This window comes from Pseudonaja textilis, chromosome 5 (assembly GCF_049901715.1).
Source record: "Pseudonaja textilis isolate UNSWEBS1 chromosome 5, rPseTex1.2, whole genome shotgun sequence".
NCBI classification, from domain to species: domain Eukaryota; kingdom Metazoa; phylum Chordata; class Lepidosauria; order Squamata; family Elapidae; genus Pseudonaja; species Pseudonaja textilis.
Window position 1 is genome coordinate 70,048,945 of NC_141994.1, and position 19,008 is coordinate 70,067,952.

General features: G+C 44.4%; 1 protein-coding gene across 1 annotated transcript; it reads left to right on the forward strand.

Annotated features, from left to right (window-relative positions):
• Positions 1-27: 27 nt before the first annotated feature.
• KIN (Kin17 DNA and RNA binding protein) lies at positions 28-18,458 on the forward strand. Its single transcript, XM_026721575.2, has 13 exons — positions 28-532; positions 2,678-2,772; positions 3,919-3,962; positions 5,761-5,883; positions 7,226-7,407; positions 8,121-8,169; positions 8,530-8,593; positions 9,549-9,663; positions 11,479-11,529; positions 11,673-11,741; positions 13,597-13,696; positions 15,181-15,281; positions 17,297-18,458. The coding sequence occupies exons 1-13, from the start codon at positions 419-421 to the stop codon at positions 17,366-17,368; spliced, it is 1,179 nt and encodes a 392-aa protein (XP_026577360.1). The 5' UTR covers positions 28-418; the 3' UTR covers positions 17,369-18,458.
• The last annotated feature ends 550 nt before the right edge of the window (positions 18,459-19,008 follow it).

The following is a 19,008-nucleotide window of genomic DNA, read 5'->3' on the forward strand; positions in this document are numbered from 1 at the left end:
GTTGCTCGGACACTGAGCTGGCCGGCTAGAGCGGGCAGCACCTAAGCGGCGCGCGGCGCTCCTCCAAAGGGGACTGTCCACAAAGCTGGCATGCTAGAGCGACCCCAATTGGATTGACAGATTAAAAATAGATACTTTAAGCGACTCTTAACTTGGTTGACGCACAGATATAGTAAAATAGATACTTTCCACGTTTAATTAAGAGTTCACCGGCCGGGACGGACTCTACAAAGCATAGAATTTTAATTTCCCTGTCCTAAAGGCCATTCTCCGGGAGAGCTAAAGCCCTCCTCAGCGAGGACGACTTCCTGTTACAATATTTCCGGTTCCTGTCATCCCTTCCGGTGCCTCTCAGAGTGCGGAAGTGAGGGTCGCGCTCGCCGGTTTCGTGCTTCGTCGCTCCTTCGCTGTCCTCGCCATGGGGAAGACGGACTTCTTGAGCCCCAAGGCCATCGCCAACCGCATCAAGTCGAAGGGGCTGCAGAAGCTGCGCTGGTATTGCCAGATGTGCCAGAAGCAGTGCAGGGACGAGGTAAAAAAGCGAGCCTCCAGGGGCAGGGGCAGTATGTCTGGGCGCGCTGAAAGAAACCCTCCACTCGGGGTGCCTTTTCCCTCCTCAGCCACGGATCTCTTTCGGATTTAGGTTGACCCTTCGCCTGTCTTTGGGTGATTTTCCTCCACCATGAAGTTAGAATCACAATAGAGCTGGAAGGGACCTTGGAGGTCATCTAGTCCGACCCTCTGCTCAAGCAGGAGACTCTACCATTTCAGACAAGTGACTGTCTGGTCTCTTCTTGAACGTCTCCAGGGATGAAGCACCCACAACTGCTGAATGCAAGTTGTTCCACGTGTTAATTGTCCTCGCTGTTAGGAAGTTTCTCCTTAATTCTGAATTGTTTCTCTCCTTGATTAGTTTCCATCCGTTGCTTCTGCCTTCTGGTGCTTTGGAAAACAAGTTGACCCCACCCTTCTTTGTGGCAGCCCCTCAAATACTGGAATGCTGTTATCATGTCCCCGCTATTCCTTCTTTTCTCTAGACTAGCCAAACCCAAATCCTGTAACTGTTCTTCGTATGTTTTAGCCTAGAGGCTTTTAATCGTCTTAGTTGCTCTTCTTTAGAGAACAACACAACACAAAGGGATCTTGGAGATCTTCTAGTCCAACCCCCTATGTCATTTCAGACAAGGGCCATCCAGTCTGTTCTTAAAACCCTCCAGTGATGAAACAGGTTTCATTTTCCAGGTTTTGTCACTGTGATTCTTCATCTGAGTCATGGACAATATAATATGAGAGTACAATACAATACAAATAATACAATACAACATGAAGAGATCCCAAAGATGCTTTTTTCAAGAGGCAACTGGACTTTCTGGGGTTTTTTGAAGGCGTTTTGGTTCTCATCCAAGAAGCTTCTTCAGCTCTGGCTGAAGCTCTGGTGGGGAACGGAAGGGTTTATATTCCTTGCAGACAGCTGGTCATTTGCATTCTTTTTAGGAAGTGGTTGAGGCCACTTGAGGTTTATCAGTGTCTTCAGGGACACCTGAGTGGTGCTAATCGTTCCTGTAGTCTCTGAAGAAGCTTCTTGGATGACAAGTGAAACGTCTTCAAGGAAAGTCCAGTTGTCTCTTGAAAAAGCACCTTTGGGACAACCATGACCTGGATGACTGAGAATCTCTACAGATATGGTATCCTGAGGCAAAACTTCAAAACAGAGTTGCATCTAAACTGTACACAAATTAGGATTGTAGGATATGCTCCATGAAGGGGTCTTGGAGGTCTTCTAGTCCAATCCCTACATCATTTCAGGCAAATGGCTGTGCCAATCTCTTCTTAAAACCCTCTAGTGATGAAGCAGGTTGCGTTTTTCAGGTTTCATCACTGGAGTCTTGGACAATATGTCTTTTTGCATTCTTAGTGAGATTGAGATCCTTTTCATTAAACCACTTGTATTAAACCACCATTTTTCAAACTTGCCCACTTTAAGATGAGTGGACTTCAATTCCCAGAATTCCCCAGAAGAAACCATGTTGGCTGGGAAATTCTGGGAGTTGAAATCCACCCATTCTAAAGTGTTCAAGTTAGAAAAAGACCAAAGATTCCCCATCAGTTTGAAACTGACGATAAATAGAATGGAATAGAATAACAAAGTTGGAATGGACCTTGGAGATCTAGTCAACCCACGAAAAGGGGACAAGATGCTTATGTCTGAATGGATTCATTTTCTGGGATTCTGCAATGCACAGGACAGTAAACCCAGGTTCACGGTGTGGCTTTGGTACCACATTCTGGGATACAAAACACTTAATTTAATTTGTTGGCTGGATACTGGTATTAGATCTTTAGCTGACAAAGCTAAATGTGTTACGTGAAGAAGAACGAAAGGCTAGATTGAATTTAAATAAGTTTGGCTTATTTAATTAATTAGGCTAGTTGACTTCAGCAAGCAACCAAAACTAATATCTGGCCATTGTAAAAGGTTGCTACTTTGGATGTATCTAGGATTGCTGCCATGTTTGGGGGTAAATTTCTGGTTCTTTTGGTAGTTCCTTGCCAGCTGCATTATTTTATCTCCATTATGGTTTTTTTAAAAAAAGTTTTAGCTACTCTTAATACCCCTTCGAAGTTTGCTAAGGAATTTTGACTTTATTCTGTTTCTTGTCTTGTTTTTTTCCCCCAGAATGGCTTTAAATGTCATTGCATGTCTGAATCCCACCAGCGACAACTGCTCCTGGCATCTGAAAACCCTCAGCAGTTCATGGATTACTTTTCAGAGTGAGTTTAGCCTATAACTTGACATTGCGTTTCACGATCTGCTTCTGCTGAAATTTGGGCAGGATCATGGCTGCAGTATATGAGTTTGTCAATATAAGACAGTTGAGAAGCGCCTCACACGCCTGTAGTTATTTATCCAGACAAATTGTAGAATTTTCTCAGTGTAGGCGTAGGAGATGGTGGTTTTAAATCAAGCTTAGTGAAGGCTCTCCTCAAAGCTACCGTATTTTCCCCAAAATAAGACCCTGTCTTATATTTTTTTGCCACCAAAAAAGGCACCAGGTCTTATTTTCAGGAGTTGTCATCCACTGACAAACCTCACTCGTGCGCGTTGCCCCCAGCCTCCTTTTCGCTGTCAGGGGCCTTCAGGAACTACTACTTCTGCAGCCGGCAAGGCTTTCCTGAAGGCCTCTGCAGCCGATAACAAGAGCTCTGGATCGATCCAGAGCTTTGTTATCAGCTCCAGAGGCCTTCAGCTGCAGAAGAAATGGGCTGGCAAGGCAGATGTCAGGGTGTGTGAGGCCTGGCTACAACTGTCCAAAGGTAAGTAGTAGGGCAGCTCCACCCCTCTATCCCCACACTAGCTTAATTTTTACTCATCCACTCTGGAGTGGGTGGGATCTTAATTAGGGCTTATTTGAGGGGTAGGGAATTGGGCACACATCTAAAAAATCCAGCTAGGACTTAATTTCAGGGTAGGTTGTATTTTTGGGGAAACAGGGTAAGACATTGTCCACGTGACATCAGGAAGGGCATCTGGCCAGTAAACGCTCATCTCCATCCAGTCACCCGGACTCTACCCTGAATTAAGGGATCATGGGGTTGTAAAAAGGAAGCTTTTACTTGTAACTGTCATGGTGTCTGAGAAAGGTCATGAGAGATGGTTAAGAAATGTTGACAGGGAGTTAAGACTATCATGGCATCACGGATGGAGAAAGAGGTTCGGAAGATACCCCCCCCTTGTTTCCCAGGGTATAAAGGAGCCGGGAGGAGGAGAGAATTGTATTATATTGTATTATATTTCAAACTCGCAAGATTCTGTAACGTAGCCTTATTATAAAGTAGAATTATCTGATCCGGTCATGCTTTCTGTCTGATTTATCTAGTAAGGCTGACGGTAACACTCTTTCTTTCATATTCCTCTAGGGAATTCCGGAATGATTTCCTAGAACTTCTCCGGAGAAGATTCGGTAAATTTTGTTGTTTGTTTGTTGATATTAGATTTTGGAGACTAGCAGTAGCTTTTAGGCTTGTATTACAGTGGTGAAATGCTACCGGTTGGCCGAACTGATAGTTAAAAAAGCCTCCGACGATCAGCCGAGAAGAGAAAGAAGAGAAAAACACCGCTGCACTTTTCTTTAGCCTCTCAGCTGATGTATGGAAAGCTGCCCGCACGCTGCTTTAGATGCGCACGCACGCGATCACCAAACCCTTAGGGGAACAGGTAGAATCCCACCACTGCTTATATACCACCACTCTATAGCTTTAGTGCGCTCTCTGGGCAGTTTACTATATTTGCATATTGCCCTGAACAACCTGGGTCCTCCTTTTACCGACCTCGGAAGGACGGAAGACCGAGTCAACCTTGAGCCCATCAGTATCAAACTCCTGGCAGTGGGCAGAATTAGCCTGCAATAACTGCACTTCAATCGCGGTGCCATCCATGCCCGATTCCCAAAACAAACTCAGTGGTTTAGGGGTGCCTTTTTTTTTTTTTTTCAAGAGGCAACTGGACTTTCTGGTTTTTCTTTGAAGACGTTTCGCTTCTCGTCCGAGAAGCTTCTTCAACTCTGAGAGAGTTGCCTCTTGAAAAAGCACTTTTGGGACAACCATGACCTGAAAGACTGAAAGGATCTCCATAAACATTGAGCGGCTTAGAATAAAAACAAAGGGGAAAAAACAACAACCCGAAATAGTAAAAATAATGTACATTCAAAAGTGGAAAAACTCCCAGATTGGGCATCCAACTAAATCCCAGGCCTGAAAGCCGAAATGTCAACTCATAAAATATTTCTATGGTCTTTTTAGCGGGGAGAAAGGGGTTTTGAAAGAGCAGTGCGGCAGCTTGGAAATCAAAAGTGCATTCCATAAATAGTTTTTCAAAGATAGTAACTAGGTGACTGAAATTTCTGCCATGCAAAATTCTAGCTGGAGAATATGATTGAAGACTCTTGGCTATGGATGTGTCCCATTGGAGAATATGAATTACGATACACCCAGGGGGTGGGGAAAACGAGGGTTAAGGGTGACAATGAATGATGTGTCTCAGAGTCGGCTACACCCAGGCAGTGTCAGACATGTTAACTCCCAATAAATCCTTTTGAAGTTTTGGAAGTTTGGCTCGAGACTCATGATTTAAATGGGGGTAACTTCTGGAATCCTAACAGCTAGCCAACTCTCATAATCCATCATCAGACACATTTTAAAAACTTCTTTTGACAATTGTAAGGTGCCAATCTTTGGGAAGATGCTATTCCACAATTGGAAAAGCTGTGATAAAACGATGCTTCTTTAGCTCACTTGGAAATGTTTTAGCTAACTCCCAGTGTCAACTCATAAAACATTTTGTATACACGTTTTATAGTTGACCACAGAAAGGCGGGGGGGGGTGGAGTTTCTGAGCAGGCGGCAGTGTGGAATCGAAAGTACATTCCATTCATATTTTCTTCAAAGGCTGATTAGATGACTGAAGCTTCTGCTGCGCAAAAATCTAATTGGAGAGCATGATTGATGACTCTTGTCTATGGACGTGTTTTGTTGGATGATACACCCAGAGGAGTCGGGGGAAAAACAGGATCAAGGGTGACAGCGAATTACGTATCTCAGAGTTGGCTACGCCCAGGTTAATGCCAGATGTAGAATGTTATAAATAAATCCTTTTTAGTTTTGTGAGTGTGGCTCGAGGCTCATGATTTAATTGGAGTAACTGCCAGAACCCTGACATCCAGCTTCTAATTAAGAATGGTGTCGTTTTTCTTCTTCTCCTAGGAACAAAGCGAGTCCATAACAATATTGTATACAATGAATATATCAGCCATCGGGAACACATCCATATGAATGCTACCCAGTGGGAAACTCTGACAGATTTTACAAAGTGGCTCGGGAGGGAAGGTAAGGCTGTCCTTGCATGGAGCCCCTCCTGGGAGGAATCGGAGTGCTGGAGGCAGTTGAGCCAGTCACAAAGAGTCAGTCACAAACAGAAGACCTTGCTGATAAAACGAGTTCAACCTTATCACTATCCCAATATTTTAACACTTGCTTTGTTTTAAAACGAGTTAAACCTTATCAATATCCCAATATTTTAACACTTGCTTTGTTTTAAATGCGTTGGGAGGCAGATGTAGGAGGGGTGGTCATTTGAATGCCGCACAGGTAATCCACAACTTACGATCACAATTGAACCTGGCATTTCGGTTGTTAAACGAGACATTTGTTTTGCCCCGTTTTTTTACGACCCTTCTTGCCACAGTTGCTAAGTGAATCACTGCAGTTGATAAGCTCGTAACCTGATTGTGACGTGATTCCGGCTTTCCCCATTGACGTTGCTTGTCGGAAGGTTGTAAGAGGTTATCACAGGGCCTTGGGGCACAGCGACGGTCATAAGTATGAACCAGTCACCAAGGATCTGAATTTTGACCACGGGTTATGCGGGAAACTTTGAAAAGCGGTCCTAAGTCCCTTTTTTCAGTGCTGTTGTAAGTTTGAACGACCACTAAATGAACTGTTGTAAGTTGAGGACTACCTGTATTTGAGAATAGATGGAAGAATAGTACATTATAAGGGCTCCAATAGACCGTGGTTCCTAATCTTTTCTATACTTCGCGCCCCTAGAATGTGCCTCTGAAATATTCTCACACCCCTTATAAAAGTAAATAATTACATGCATGTAATTACCCTGTAAAATACGGCCTACACCCCCTCTTCCTCCTAGGGCACGCAGGGAGGAACGGAGAAGGGAGCAACAGGGATTACGGGGGAGAAAAGGGCCCTGATTCCCTTCATTAGCTGCAGCGGGGAAACAGGATTTAAAAAGGGTGTTTGCGCACAGCACCGTGCTGGAAGCAAAGCGTGAATTATCTTTGTTTGTCATGTCTTATCTGGGTTTTGGCGTCCTCCCAACTGTGTGTGTTTCATTATCTTTTGAAGTCTGCAATTCCTTATCCTGCCCTGTCTCTTTAATTGCTGCAACATGGTTTGTGTTGGTTTTTATTTATAATCTATATGTACTTTGGGTTCGGACTGAATTTCTTCCCTTTAAAAACTGCTCTTGGGAGAGTTTTTTCTCCAGCCGATGATAACTGGACATTGGGGGCCAAGTTAGAGATATTAAACGGACTTTACCTACTTTTGTGTCTGTATTGCCTTTGTGCCTCTCCCCTTTGGGTCATCACAATAACTCCCTTATTCCTCCCAGAAATGACGGTATTAACCACGGCAAATATGCTTCCTTAAGGCCTTTGCAAAGTCGACGAAACGCCCAAGGGCTGGTACATCCAGTACATTGACCGAGACCCCGAGACCATCCGTAGGCAGCAGGAACAGGAAAAGAAGAAAAAACAGGATTTGGACGATGAAGAAAAAACGGCCCGATTCATCGAACAGCAAGTCAGGAGGGGCTTGGAGGGAAAAGATCAGGTGAGGCAACCATCTTATACCATCGTCTCAGGAACCAAAGAGAAAAGGAACAGCCATTTTGATATTCCTTCGTTCGACAATTTAATACAGGTTACAACTCGCAAGTCAGCCCAACATTTCTGTTGCTGAGCAAGACGGTTGTTAAATTTGCCCCAGTTTATGACCTTCCCGGCCACCGTTGTTCAGTGGTGATTCACCACTGTTGTTAACTGAAGCTGACTTGCTTATTGACTTTGCTCGTCCGAAGGTCGCAAAAGGGGATCGCGTGGCCCCGGGATACCGCAACCAGCATAAGTACATGCCAGTTGCCAAGCATCTGAATTTTCATCACATGACCATGGGGATGTTGCAATGGTCATAAGTGTCAAAAACTCCCTTTTTTCAGTGCTGTTGTAACTTTGAACAGTCATTAAACAAATGTGGTTGTAAGTTTAGGACTACCTGTACTATGTGGATGAGAGAGACGGGATCAGCAAAGTGGATCATCAAATACAATTAGTAGGTTAATATGTCCCTCAAATTCTACAATTTATTTGTGTGTGTGTCCCTGCTATAAGTCAGACACTAGACTGTCCCACGACCCCTAGATTTATTCCCAAGAATATTTGGTCTACCAAACTTAATTTCTTCTGGATTGCAACAAAGCCAGCTCTAACTTTGTGCTTTCCTGTTGGGTTCACAAATCCGTAGACGGTTTTTTTCTGTCGTTGCAGGAAGAGCCGATCTTCACAGAACTGAACAGAGAAAATGAGGAGGAAAAAGGTAAATCATTCCGTGTGGAAAATCTACTATAAGGTTCACAGTCTAAGACTTGTGGAGACTTAATAATTCAAGGAGACAGCGAGTTCTAGTTCCACCTTAGGCTTGAAAGCCAATTGGATGACTTTAGGCCGAAGTTATTGGAGTCTAGTCTTGCATTTATATACATTTTTAGTTATCCTCCATCATTGGTTAACTTTGGTTACTGCTTAACTTTTGTTACTGTTTAGTACAGTAATCCATACAATTAATTATCTCTAGTTAAAGTCTAACGTATGTTTACTTCCTCTCTCTAATCCTCCTTTAGATTAGTGACTTCGTTGCAAAAGAAATGAGCAATCTTTTTTTCCTTCCCTCTTTTAGTGACCTTCAATTTGAACAAAGGAGCAAGCACTTCAGCCGCTGCAGCACAACAACCCAAAGGCAGGCAAGTATTACGGTTGGTTGTAACGTCAGTCACTAAACGAACTGTTGTAAATGGAGGATTCCCTGTAAACCCTCAACAGGCGGGTGTGCGCTGCTTCTGGGAATTTCCTGTCCCTTCTCCCTCCCTTCCCCAAACACAGGGTAAGGAGAGAATTTGACTCCCACATGAATCCAGTCCAGCAAAGATTCCCTGCATTCGTGTTACCCTTTGAATCGGGAAGGAAACCTGAAGCCACTTTCCATACTACGGGATTAAGTCTCTGTGGAGAATCTCAGTCTTCCAGGTCGTGGTTGTCCCAAAGGTGTTTTTTTCAAGAAGCCCCTGGGCTTTCTGGTTTTTCTTTGAAGACGTTTCGCTTCTCATCCAAGAAGCTTCTTCCGCTCTGACTTGATGGTGGGGAATGGAAGGAATTATACTCCTTGCAGGCAGCTGGTCATTTGCATCCTTTTTAGAGAGTCCTTGAGGCCACTTGGAGCTTTATCTGTGCCCTCAGGGTCACCAGTGGTGCAAATGGGTGTGGAACCTTCTTGGAACTGTTGAAAGGGCTGTTTGTAGACTGGAGATAGATGATGTCCCTCTTCCTTTGTTGAAAGAGGGCAGTTTTGACATAGATGGTCTCTTCTGACATAAACGGACAGTTCCAAGAAGGTTCCACAACCCTTTGCACCGCTCCAGTGACCCTGAGGACACAAATAAACCTCCACGTTGCCTCAACGACCCTCTAAAAGGCTGCAAATGACCAGCTGTCTGCGAGGAGTATCAATCCTTCTATTCCCCACCATCCAGTCAGAGCGGAAGAAGCTTCTTGGATGAGAAGAGAAATGTCTTCAAAGAAAAGACAAGAAAGTCCAGTTGCCTCTTGAAAAAAAAAAGCACCTTAGGAGACTAAGGCAAATCACCTTATCAAATCTCGACAGGCTCCCCACAACTATTAATCCATCTCTGTTTTCTCCAGCGTGCTGAAGCCATCAGGAGCGCTGCTCCCTGTCAAGCGGAAAGAAATCCCTCCGACGTCAAAGCAAAATAAGGAGAAGAAGAAGAAGAGGTCTGCCCTTGATGAGATCATAGAGGTGTGGTGGAGATCCAGCTACTGATACATTCTGCTTGGCGATGATTGTGAGGCAGGAACAACGGGCAGGGGACGTGAGATAACCAGAGAACATCCGTGGGGTCCTTGGTGCTCCCTGAGTTTGGTTTTTTTTTTCTCGCCGATGTTTCATGACCCAACTAGGTAACGATATCAGGGCTAGGTAGGAGTGGGTTTTGTGGAGATGAGGAGGAGGACTGGCACTCTCTGAGTTTGGTTGTCGTCTTGTAGACGTTTCATCACCCAGCTAGGTAACATCATCAGTGCTAGATGGGAGTGGGGTTTATGGAGAGGAGGAGAAAGGAGGACTGTAGGCTCCTTGGTGCTTTCTGAACTTGGTTGTCTTCTCACAGACCTTTCTTGACCCAACTAGGTAACATCAACTGTAGCTAGCAAAAACCGTGTCGGAGCACTTGGGACTCCACAGTTCAATACTGATCTAAAACTATTCTATCAGCAGCAAATGTTTTTCCATGTTTTGCCAAGGTGCCCATGTGGGAGTCAGGGAGGACTAATAGTAATATTTGGGCACCTGGTTGTGGGGTGTCTTCTGCTCATAATAAAATGGCAAAGATCAAAATTAAGAAGATCCCAAAACCTAACTCCCAGTTTAGTGGTTTACTAGAACATTGCCAACTAACTAGTAATCATTCGCTCGCCTATGTTGGTTGGATCTCACCTTGAATCTTGTATCCAATTCTGGGCATCCTTTTGAAGGATGGTTCATACTTAAGATCAACGCTGTGTCCCCAGGTCATGGGATCCCGTTTTACAACATTCTGACAAGCAAGGTGAGAATTCCACGGTCTAGTTAATGCGAGGATCTCTATGTGTACATAATTTTGCACTTCTTTATTTTGTCATGCTCGTGTAATGTACAACAGAGGCGGTGATTCTTTGAGAGCTGCATGTGACGAAATTTCATTTTAATGCATGCCGATTAGTATACATTCAATAAAGTTATTTTTCTATGTTCTGTTCTGTCATTAAGAATATGCTCTCCATATTTCAGTTCCTTTTGATTTTTCTGGAAGGCACAAAATCCATTATGTAAAAGATTTTACTATGGTAGGATACCTTCCAGACATTATGTGATGACCCAAAGGGGCGTGGCACCAAAGCAACAAAATTACAAAAATAGGTAAAGTCCCTTTAATACCTCCAACTTGGCCCCCAGTGTCCAGTTATCATCGGCTGGAGGAAAAAAACCTCTCCCAAGAACGGTTTTCAAAGGGAAGAAATTCCATCTGAACTCAAAGTACATATAAATTATAAATAAAAACCAACACAAACCACGCTGCAGCAATGAACGAGACAGGGCAGGATAAGGGATTGAAGACGTCAAAAGATAACAAAATACACACCACCTGGGAGGATGCCAGAACTCAGATAAGACTTGACAAATCAAAATAATTCACGCTTTGCTTCCAGCAACTTTGCTATGCGTAGTTTTTTAAACAGTTTTCCCAGCTGCAGCCAATGAAGGGGATCAGGGCCCTTTTCTCCCCCGTAAACCACGCAACCCACGTTGCTCCCTTATCCATTTCTCCCTGCATGCCCTAGGATGAAGAGGGGGTGGGCCTGGGTCTTCCTCTGAATGCCCAGCCGGACTGTGCTCTTTCCCAGTTTCCTCCACAGCCACCAGAGCCACACTCCCACTCCCTGTCAGCTGTTCCACCTCTCCCTCAGAATCAGATTCCAACAGGGGCACAATACATTATTTTTAGTTGATCTCACCTGCAAGACCAAATTGAACTAATACTTGTATGTATTTATTTTTTTCTCATAATTCTCCTAGTTTGAAGAAGAGAAGAAAAAGTCTGCCCGAAAGGACTACTGGTTGCAACCTGTAAGTATCCAAATGGTTGTCCGGAATCTGTCATGATGTAGCTTGCCTTGATTGCATTTCATTTTATCCTATTGCAGAATGAATTAACTGCAGAAAGGAAGTGAGATCTACTTGCCTGTCATTAACCCCGATCTCTTTCCTAGGAAATTGTGGTCAAAATCATAACCAAGAAACTTGGCGAGAAATACTATAAAAGAAAAGCCGTCGTTAAGGTGAGCACGGAGCCTTTTGTCTGCCCTTCCAAAAACGTTGGTCACAGAGAGGGACGAGTGTTAGGGTGCTTGGAGCCAGGTGTAAAGGAAAACGCTCCATGGGAGGATAGGAAGAATAATTGCATAACAGCTTTGGAAGGGACCTTGTAGGTCATCTAGTCCAACCCACTGCTCAAGCAGGAGACCCTATATCATTTCAAAGTTTGGAGACCCCTGGTTGAACCGATTAACCATGGCTGGCCAACCGAAACATCCGGGCAACTCGAAAAGCCAAAACAACAAGATGATAAGACAGTCCTTGGCTTACGAGGAGTCCTTGCGCTTGTGACAGTTGCGGCATCCCAGGGTCATGTGATCAAAAATTGGGCCCTTGGCAGTCAGCATGTATTTACAAGTAGTCCTCGTTTTACAACAATTCCTTTAGTGATTGTCCAAGGTTACGATGGCGTTTAGGACCATTTTTTCACAGCGATGACCTGTGCAGCGTTTTGGGAGATCGTGCGATCAGAATTCAGATGCTTGGCAACCGACATGTACTTATGACAGTTGCAGTGTCCCCGGAGTCACGTGATTCCTCTTTTGCGGCCTTCTGACAAGCAGAAAGCGAATGCAATCCTAAGTTGCATTAACAGAGGGATACAATCGAGATCAAAGGAGGTACTAATACCACTCAATAAAGCCTTAGTAAGACCACACCTGGAGTACTGCATCCAGTTTTGGTCACCACACTATGAAAAAGATGTTGAGACTCTAGAAAAAGTACAGAGAAGAGCAACCAGGATGATTAGGGGACTGGAGGCTAAAACATACAATGAACAGTTGCAGGAACTGGGCCTGGCTAGTCTAGGGAAGAGAAGGACCAGGGGAGACAGGAGAGCAGCCTTCCAATATTTGAGGGGCTGCCACAGAGAGGAGGAAGAGGGGTCAAGCTATTTTCTAAAGCACCCAAAGGCCAGACAGGGAATAATGGATGGAAACTGACCAAGGAGAGATTCAACCTTGGAAATAAGGAGAAACTTTTCTGACAGTGAGAACCATCAACCCATGGAACAGAAGTTGCTCTCGGAAGTTGTGGGAGCGCCATCACTTGAGGCTTTCAAGAAGAGACTGGATTCCCATCTGTCAAAAACGGTATTAGGGTTTCCTGCTTTGACCAGGGGATGGACTAGATGACCTACAAGGTTCCTTCCAACTCTGATTATCTGTTAAAGTCAACAGGGAAGCCAGATTCGCTTAACGATCAGGTTGCCAGCTTATCAACTGCGGGGATTCGCTTAATAGCTGTGGCAAGAAACGTCGTAAAATGGGGCAAAACACACATAAGAAACGTCTCCGTTAACAACAGAAGTTTTGAGCTCCATTGTGGCCGTAAGGTGAGGACTACCTTTGCAACAGGTGCAGCATTGTGGGGACATGGGATCTCCATTTTGACCTTTCCAGTTGGCTTCCAACAAGCTAAGTAATTGGGAAAGCTTGACTCACATAATGACTGCATGATTCACTTAAACAATCATGATCATTTGCTTGGCAACACAGCAAAAGGTCATAAAATTGAATACTACTTACTTAACCACCCCACCGCTTCTCAGCAGAAATGCCACACATCCAATTGTGGTCATAAGCCGAGGACTACCTGCCTAGCTTAATACGATGATGATGACCTGGTTCTCCACAACATGCTAATCATGCATAATGTGGCTTGTTTGTTTTGGGCAGCCATCATGAAGTAGAAATAAACCATGATTTCCGGTTCCCTGTGTTTGTGCAATAGATCTAGTCTGTGACTTCTTTCTGACAATTTTAAGAATAATAGCAATGAATTCTTCTTTTAATCCACATGTAATTGATGCGGCAGGAGGTCATTGACAAATACACAGCAGTGGTGAAAGTGATCAATTCTGGAGATAAGCTCAAACTTGACCAGACGCATCTTGAAACGGTGATCCCAGCCCCAGGTGAGCCTTTTCTGGAAAAGGAATTCTTGATAAGGGTGGCCCCTGCTTTTCAATGTCTCTTCTCCTGTTTGCCTTTCAATTTCTCATTTGGAGATGGTGGTTAAATATAGCTTCTAAAAATATAGTTCGAATCCCACCAGGCTCAAGGTTGACTCAGCCTTCCGTCCATCCGAGGTGAGTAAAATGAGGACCCAGATTGCTAGAGGCCATTGGCTGATTCTGTATAAACCGCTTAGAGAGGGCTGTAAAGCACCGTGAAGCGGTATAGAACTCTAAATGCTATTGCAATGATAGATAGATAGAGGGAGGAAGCACTGTGGCGGCACGGTGGTTAGAGTGCAGTATTAATTCTGCTGACTGCCTGTAGTTTGATTTTGACCGGCTCAAGGTTGTCTCGGCCTTCCTTCCTTCTGAGATGGATAAAATGAGGAGCCAGATTGCTGGGGGCAAAAGTCTGATTCTGTAAACCTCTTGGAGAGGGCTGTAAAGCACCGTGAAGTAGTATATGTCTAAGTGCTGTTGCAATAATAGATAGATAGATAGATAGATAGATAGATAGATAGATAGATAGATAGACAGACTGATAGACAGACAGACATGATAGACAGACAGACAGATATGATAGACAGACAGACAGACAGACATAGATAGATAGATAGATAGATAGCCAGATAGATATGATAAATAGATATGATAGATAGATAGATAGATAGATAGATAGATAGATAGATAGATAGATAGGGATGGATGAGAGAGAGGGAGAGATAGATGATAGATAGATACCTAGATATAGATATATAGACAGAATATATAGATGGAATATGGTAATAGAATATGAAGAGACAGACAGACAGGCAGATGATAGATAGATAGATAGATAGATAGATAGATAGATAGATAGATAGATAGACAGACAGACAGACAGACAGACAGACAGAGGGGTGAGTGAGTGAGCTATGGTGGCACAATGGTTAGAATGCAGTATTGCAGGATAATTCTGCTGAATACACAGATTGTTGGGGACAATATGCTGACTTTTTAAAGCACTTAGGGAGGGCTGTAACACACTGTGAAGCAGTATATAAGTCTGGGTGCTACTGCTATTGCTATGCAGCGTGTGAGATTAGTGGAAAGAAAGTATACTCAAACTAAAAAAAAACCCCTTGGGGCTCAGCCCAAACCTGTGAAGCAAATCATTTATGTTCTTATCATTATCATTGCCCATAGGTTTTGCTCCCAGGGTTGGGAGTTCAAATCCCATTCCAATATCAAAGGCACACAGCAGACGACAGCATTAATAAAACAGAGAAGGACATTATTCACGGCTCCTAGAAATAGACTCTGATTTCTTGAGATCAAAGGAAGAAAGATGGGGGGGATTTATTCCCAAGCAGTTAGTAACCAGGCATAGGAGAAAAGCCTTGGATTAGATTAACCGATGTCAGGTTTGAGATGGGTGAAATTCATCCCTGTTCACCTTACAGGTAAAAAGGTATTGGTTTTAAATGGAGGCTACCGAGGGAATGAAGCCACGTTACTGGGCATCAACGAGAAGTCGTTTTCCGCCACGGTCCTCATTGAATCGGTAAGTATCTTTTAATAGTTGTATAACAGGCAGCCACATCCTTTCCTTGTTTACAGATCCTTAACAAGAAATTTAGAAAATAGATTCACTCAATGAGTTAAGGTTTTTGGGTTAAATTTGAGGCACAAACTCAAATAAGCAAATCTTCACAATAATAAGTGAACTAATTGTCTCCTGCAGGCACCCTCTCCTTTTGCGCCTCTTTATTCCCTATGGGAGGAGGCCATTCAGCGTCCACTTGTGCCTTTTCTTCCGAGTCGACCCCTGTTCCTTAGTTGTTCCCTTCCCCTGACAGCTCTGTGCATGCACGCATCTGGAACAGACTCCAGCTGTTCTTCTTCCCCATGTATCTCCAACTCCAAAGGCAGCTGATAAATATCAGACAGCCCTGTCCCCCTCTCTGCCTCCGATGAAGGGCACCCGTCAGAGCCTTCCCCAAACTCGAGGACTGGCCCACGTTCCTCCCCAACCTCCTCCCTACTCAAGTCTGCCGCCAGCTCCTCTGCCAGTTGGTGGGCCCCTACCGCCATAAGGGAACTAACCACCTTGAGGCTGTTGACCATTATCTAACTTTAACCTGATGTCAACTCTGAAGTGAATCTGGCTGAAGCCGTCTTGTGCCGCCTCATAGTTGCCACGAAGCCTGAGAGAGGGAAGGGAAGGCGGGGAGTAGATAGTCCAACTCACCACCAAACCAAAAAGTTTTCCTGTGGGAACCAAGGTCCTTGTAACAGGTGGCTGTTGAAGGACGAGAGGAGCGACCAAGCAGCCTGTCAGCCGTATTCGTTGGACAATGTGATCGGTGACATCTGGGAGTGGGCAATTTTCACTCTTTTAATTAGGTGAAAACCCGCGGGAACTTTTAAGAGTTGTTTTTCACCGGCTGTGCCGATATGATGTACCCAATAAACATGTTCTTTGAGGAATCTACCTACTTCTGCTTTCAGTGGGTGCGTTACTCGAAATGTTGCTGACCAGTAGTTGAAAAGATGCATAAACTTTTAGCAATGAATCAGCTTAATGTGCGGACCTAGTTTTTCATGCCGGACATTCTCTAGGCTTCCACCTTTCCCAGTATTGGAGCCTCCTCCAGGGAGCTGGGGGTTCATGTAATGTAGGGGTCCCCAAAGCTGGCTGTCATGCCCCTGGTGGAAACTGACTCTGAGGGAGAGGAGGAACAGCCAACAGGGAGTGGAAGTGTGGCTCCGGAGGTTGTGGAGGAGGCTGGGGGAGGTCAGAGGTCAGTTGAGCAGTCAGAGGAGGACCCAGGCCCACCCCCTATCCATCCTAGAGCACGCAGGGAGGAGAGGATAAGGAAGAGATGTGGTCTACTTGGGAGGAGAGGGCCTTGATCCTCTTCATGGGCTGCAGCTGTGATAACTGAATAAGAGGACGGACTTGCGTATGGGCGAGTACTGGAAAGAAAACGGGGAAATATTTCTAGTTGATGATTCCTCTCTGAGTTTGGAATCCTTCCCAGCGTGTGTTATCTGTGTTATCAAGCCCTTATCTTGCCTGGTTTGTGTTGCTTTTTTCTTTCTTCTTGTAACTGTTTGTGTGGGAGTTTTTTGTTTTCCATCAAGAATATTCCGAGCTTGGAAGCAAAGTGAAGGAATAAAAGGGGCTTCACCTGTTTTCTGTGGCTGTGCTTGTTTTGTATCCCACCCTGGGACATCGCACTGGCAACTTTAAGACTTGTGTGGACTTCCACTCCCAGAATTCCTCAGCCAGGCTGGCTGAGGAATTCTGGGTGTTGAAGTCCACAAGTCTTAAAGGGGCCAAGTTTGGAGACTCTCTGATGTCCCAACTCAGTTGCCTCTTGAAAAAGCACCTTTGGGACAACCGTGACCTGGATGACTGAGAATCTGCATAAACCCTCAAGACCTCTGGTGTAATGTATCAAATGTAGGATGATTTGATCCTATTGGCCCTTGAGTTGTGATGACCACTGGTTTATTTTCTTGGCGCCCAAAAACTTGGAACTTCCTTAAAACTTCCTTTTCTTCCCTCTGCAGGGAGCTCTGAAAGGACATCAGGTGGATGGTATCCCATACGAAGACATTTCCAAGTTGGCCTCCATTGACTAAAAGAGCTGATGGGATCTCTGAGGAACAACTCACGTAGACGCTCAACTCAAGAACTGTCAACTTCAAGGAGCGAACGAGATCGCTGAAGGATGCCCTATAAATACAATACATTGGATCCTCTATTGATAATCCCTTTCTAGATCCACCACGGGCAAGCTCGTAATAGATTTCTCCTCGTTTATTGTTGGGAATCTTGATTAGATTGGTTCAACTGTAGCAAAGTATCAGCCATCTACAGCCCTGTGGTCCGTAGAACGTTTTTGTAACGTACATTTCTGGCACAAATTGGAACTATCTGCAGTTGGAGGTATCTTCCACCTGTAGAGCCACATTACAACATGGTGTTGCAACTTCAGGGGTGCAGCCGAAGAGTTTAGCTTTCTCACACGCTGACACGAAAATAGTCTTTCGTTCCGTTGGGATGGGATTAACCAGCAACAGGATGTCTCTTTTCCCCACCCCACAAATAAGCATAACCTGCCAACATCACCCGCCAATTTTTTAACTGGCCAATTTTTTACACAATCCTCAAGACTTAGAAAGACCCTTGATGGTCGTGTGCCAATCTTGTGAGAAAAGCATGCCAGTTCTAAGTCATGGCTTCTGACGGAATCAGAGAATCTTCGAAGAGCTCCAATTGTTCGTTTATTTATTTATTTATTTCGGTCCTTCCTTGTACCGTAGAAGTGGCTACCAAGCCTCCTGGTAGGAAGTTTTATCACATTTGAGGAAAAAAAATTCTTCGGAGCAGCCCATAGATCTGGTCCCACGGTTCGGTGGACCTTCTGAATTCGACTACATCCCAGGGTCCATTTTTGCATCGTGACGTTTAGCGATGTTGAAATATTTTAAGAGAATTGGTAACGATAGCTCTCTGCTTGGAAAACCAGATCTTTTTCAATCTGGGCTTTCACTATTCCATTACGCGGCTCTTCGGACCAGCAGAAACATCCATTAATGGTTGTTTTTTGTTTTTTAATTGTATAATGATTTTGTACAGAAGAGAGAAGATGGAGTTATTTTATTGATGCGGTGTTTCTTTTGAACCATTGTGCGCGTCCCAAAGTAAATGGACTTCGATGCCCTTAAATTGGCTCATGGCTTTATTTCAGAAGGCAGATTTGGGCTTCTGAACTCCAACGTTTAACTTGTATTCCTTTGAAGTTGCGAGTTTACGAAGATGCTTTTCAAATTAAATTCAGGAGCGCAGAATCTTCGGTTCACATCGAGGTGTGGTGTGATGATCAGATGCTTGTCACCAGTCCGTACCTTGCCTAAAGTTATACGTCTGAGCAAATTGGAGCTGACGTACCATATTTTTTGGAGTATTAAAACGCTCCAAAGTATAAGACACACCTAGCTTTGGGGGAGGAAAACAAGGGAGGAAAAACAAATCTGCCTTTGCCTCCTTGAAGCAAAGAGCAAACAGCCTGGTCAGCTTCAGCACACCCTGATTAGCACAGGCAGCCATTCCGATCCCCGCCGCCCAGAACAGGCTGAAAATGGGATGTGGAGGCCAAAAAATGGGGCGCACGGAGGCGGCAATAGGCGACGGCAATCCCTGCAGCTTGAAACAGCTGATCGTCGGCAGGTCGATCCAACCGACGATCAGCTGCTTGTGCTCATCAGGCTGTGCTGAA